The following is a 4,087-nucleotide window of genomic DNA, read 5'->3' as shown; positions in this document are numbered from 1 at the left end:
TCGGGTGCACTTTTCATCACACCATCATCTCATCCATCTCTGACATTTGAAAGATATAAAGTGTCCTTTGGCAAGGAAAGAATACAAGGAGTGATCAAGGATTTTGTTTTGACATGGCTGGAAAATAGACCTTCTCCTTCTACCCTTTGGAGATTCTATCAGGAGATGGCTAAAGTCATCAAGGACTTTCATATGGTGTCTAGAGAGATGTGTGATGGTGTTCTTAAAAATGAAAAGCTGATGGAAAAGCTGAAGAAAGGCAAATTTGAAGTCTTACTGTCAGACCCAGTATTCCCTTGTGGTGATATAGTAGCTTTAAAGCTGGGAATACCATTCATCTATTCCTTGAGGTTTTCTCCAGCCTCAAATGTCGAAAAGCACTGTGGGAAGGTACCATACCCTCCTTCCTATGTTCCTGCTATTTTATCAGAACTCACTGACCAGATGACTTTTGCTGATAGGGTAAGGAATTTCATCTCCTACCACCTCCAGGACTACATGTTTGAAACTCTCTGGAAACCATGGGATTCCTACTACAGTAAAGAGTTGGGTATGTAACAATTTTTATTTTATTATTTGCTTATGATTAACAGAACTTTATATCATTTCTCCTCCACATATTTTTCCTTAATTTCTTATACATCTCTTTTCTCTCTTACTATAATTTGATAGCTAAATGATAAAAAGCATTATAGTGCAATAATATACTGAAGGATTTTCTAATTTCATGGACTGTAAGATAGTAACTTATTTTATGGATAAAATATTTTAAGAAATGTCTTAGTTTGAAACTAAGATTGAACCTCACTTATATATTATTTTAAAAAGTTGTCTAAAAAGTTCAGTGCTGATTGAAGAAATCTAACACAAATAAAATTTCCTACAGACCTATTATTATTATAACATATATTTCTGTTTAAAAATACATATGTATATATTATCTGATTAATAAATTTCAAAAATAAAAAATAAAAACACAAAAACTGCATGGCCTTTGCTTTGAAGATATGAATTTATGAGAAAACACAATGATTACTTAAAATATTTTGTTCATTTTTGTTTCCAAGTTTTCTGCTGCACAGCTAATGTAAGAGTTGAACATCTTTCTGTTTCTATAAGCAACATGTTTTAGAATTTTTCAGTGATAAATACAAAACCGAAAAATAAAATTATCAGTGTAAAAAATGATCATTGCAGGTAATTAAAATTAAGTAATAATACATATCTAAAGTTCATACTGTGTGCAGTTTCTCAAATGATGCATATTAACATTTTGTACTGACTTCAAAATAAATCTCAAAAGCACAGGTCTAATTCCAATGGCAATAAGATAATGTTTCTTCTTTTTCTAACTACCAATTCTGGAATTTTTTATTATGGTTTGAATTTAAATTTCATATTATTAGCATCAAATTTTGATTTTATAATTTCATTTATTTTGAAAATATACTCAATCCAAGATTTAAAGAATATTCAAAGAATTAAAAGTTGTACATATACTGCTAAGACTGTACCATTAATTGGTAGACAGATATTGTATGGCCTAGAAATGTTTACCAACTAATGAGTGAAAATATTAAATGACATCTAAAATCATTTAAAGATGACAAAATGCACTGTGAAAATTAGTGCTTCACATGAAAGATACAAAGTAAAAATTGAGGTTACTGTGCAGTAATGGATGATATACTCATTTAGTTCTACAAAATCATTCTGAAATAACTGCAACACTAAAGTAGAAGAGTCAAAGTAGATGCACACTAGTTCATGAGTAGATGCAAACATAGCACATTGAACTGGATGGGTATGATCCAAAATCATTGAGCCAACTGTAACTGCTAGGCCAATTCATAACACAAAAGCCATCTGCTCCTTCTACATAAACCAGGGACCCACAAATACAAAAATATGGTTATCTCCTGTACATACAGAAGAGCTATATATCTTGTCATACAGAGAAAACAAGCTTGGAAAAAGGGATTATGCATATAAATGGACATTATGTCCTTTGGCAATATTTGGGCATGGGACACATCATATAGTGAAATCTAGATCATATTAAATGCAAAGAAAGGTATTAATAAATACCTTTTATGATGCAATGACGCTATGTTTGAAAAATCAACATTATATCTCTATGCATGTAAAATTTTACAGAGATATTTAAATATGTTCACAATTCAGTTAAGGTAAGAGCACAGTGACCTTAGAGTTTTCCGGAATGCTAATAGATGTATATAATTTTATTCTTTAACTTCTATCTTTATCAATTACTTGTCCTTAACTATAAAATTATATCTCTCCAAATTATTATGCAATTTATTTGTATGTATGAAGTGATCCCTCACTTAATTTTCTCCCATTTGAAGGCTTAGAATCATATGATCCAATTTATTTTGCTACTATTTTTAAATTCCTAACAAAATCTCACTGTTCTCTCAATCTTGAAATATGAAGCTAATCTTTCTTGAAATTTTGAAGAAGCATAAAAAAGACATGTCTTTGTGTCTGACTTTTCCACCTGATTTTGGTGTATGTTATCATATTTCTGAATGCATTTCAGTCTCGCTACTTCTGAACTTATTGAGGTTTATTCATACTAGAATGCAATACGCTTTGCTGATGCCTAAAATACATGTACATAGAATATGTAATTTAAAAATTTAATGTTTAAAAATAAAAAGTACTCAAGATTGATCATTTTTGCTTTGAGGGTGTGTATTAATGATAAAGAGCAACCATTGTTCAAAATGTTCTATGTTAATTTTATCTGACATTCAGTGTGCTGTTTGTGTGATGAAAAGGTATAATGGATGAGTTTTAGTGTGAGAAGTTCTATGTTGATCATTCAAATGAATCTAAGTACCTAAAAATCAAATAATCTTTTGCAGTATCTTAAATTTCTACATTGCATTGTTTATACTTTGTTAGTAGATTTCCTATCAGACATTCAATTAGACAGATTACCACAAAGACTGTTATAAAACACCAGACTCACAGTTTTCACAGTCAATCAGAGAACCCAGACATGTGAAAGAGGATTTATGGTGAGAATTAACCAACTAAAATAAAGGATGTGTGCATGAGTTAGTCAACTGCACAACACAGAGAGTGTGATCGGAAAAGTGTGATCAAAGATGAAGTTTTGTTGAATAAAGAAGTTGTTACACAGTGAATATTAATCTTTCTGTGAAGAGAGTATGAGATGGAAACTATGCCCAGAATTGGATACTTGAAATATGACAAAATGTGAATAATATTACTGATGACATATTTATTTCTAACCTGCAAAATGTAACGTGGACAGAAATGAGGAAAAATTTGTAGGGATGTCAAGATTCCAACAATGAAAGAACTACAATAAATAATATTTTCAAAGTCTCTATAATGTTAAAGTCTTCAGGCTTTACCTAGGTAATAATTGGGAAAATTTAAAGGGAAAGTAGGATGACTAGATATCTGCACTATGCACTATACAAGGATGCTCTTGCATCACTCCCAGAGGATGAGGTAGGAGCATGTGCCTGGAAATGGGCTCATGTTGTGAAAAATAATATACCATGTGATTACCTAGTTAAAAAAAATTGGAAATCAAGTTATTTATCTGCACTGCAGCTGACTTGTTCTAGAGCATAAAAAGTAACTCAATCTCCTTTTCTCCACCCTTACTCCCTAACAGCAATGTTGAAAGGACTAAATTAGTTAATGTTTGAAAGGATTTTACAATACTTGAGAAATGAAAAAACAGCAGTAGTTGTTCACCATGTTTTTCCTCATTAAAGTTGCAGAGTGACTGATAAGCCAAAAGAAATGAAGGAGATACTGAAATAATTCTGATAGTTCTAATTTCAGTTTATGCTACACAGTATGGCTAATCAGGCTAGAGACTATGGAAGACAAAAAGTTTGTAAGTGGGAATAGTCCATTTGACTTTTTAGATGTTGTGTATGTGATGATTTTGTAACTCCAGTAGTAGTTGGTTCCATGGTAATACATTCTAGAGGTAATCATTTGCGTTAGAGATTTAAGTATCATTTACAAGAGAACGGTATGCACACAATTTTTGTTTGTTCTTTGTAAAAAAAAA

At 31.2% G+C, this 4,087-nt stretch overlaps 1 protein-coding gene across 1 annotated transcript; it reads left to right on the top strand.

The window, feature by feature from the left end:
* Positions 1 to 3: 3 nt before the first annotated feature.
* Positions 4 to 550, top strand: LOC105741369 (UDP-glucuronosyltransferase 2A1-like; the record flags this gene model as incomplete). The annotated part of the gene is made up of 1 exon (XM_012513412.1): positions 4 to 550. A coding segment is annotated over one exon (547 nt), but the record flags the coding sequence as incomplete, so codon positions are not given.
* Positions 551 to 4,087: the final 3,537 nt, after the last annotated feature.

Source organism: Octodon degus, unplaced genomic scaffold, assembly GCF_000260255.1.
Source record: "Octodon degus isolate 3935 unplaced genomic scaffold, OctDeg1.0 scaffold00991, whole genome shotgun sequence".
Classification (NCBI taxonomy): Eukaryota; Metazoa; Chordata; class Mammalia; order Rodentia; family Octodontidae; genus Octodon; species Octodon degus.
The sequence above is the reverse complement of the archived record's forward strand: the minus strand, read 5'-3'. Positions and strand labels throughout refer to the sequence as shown.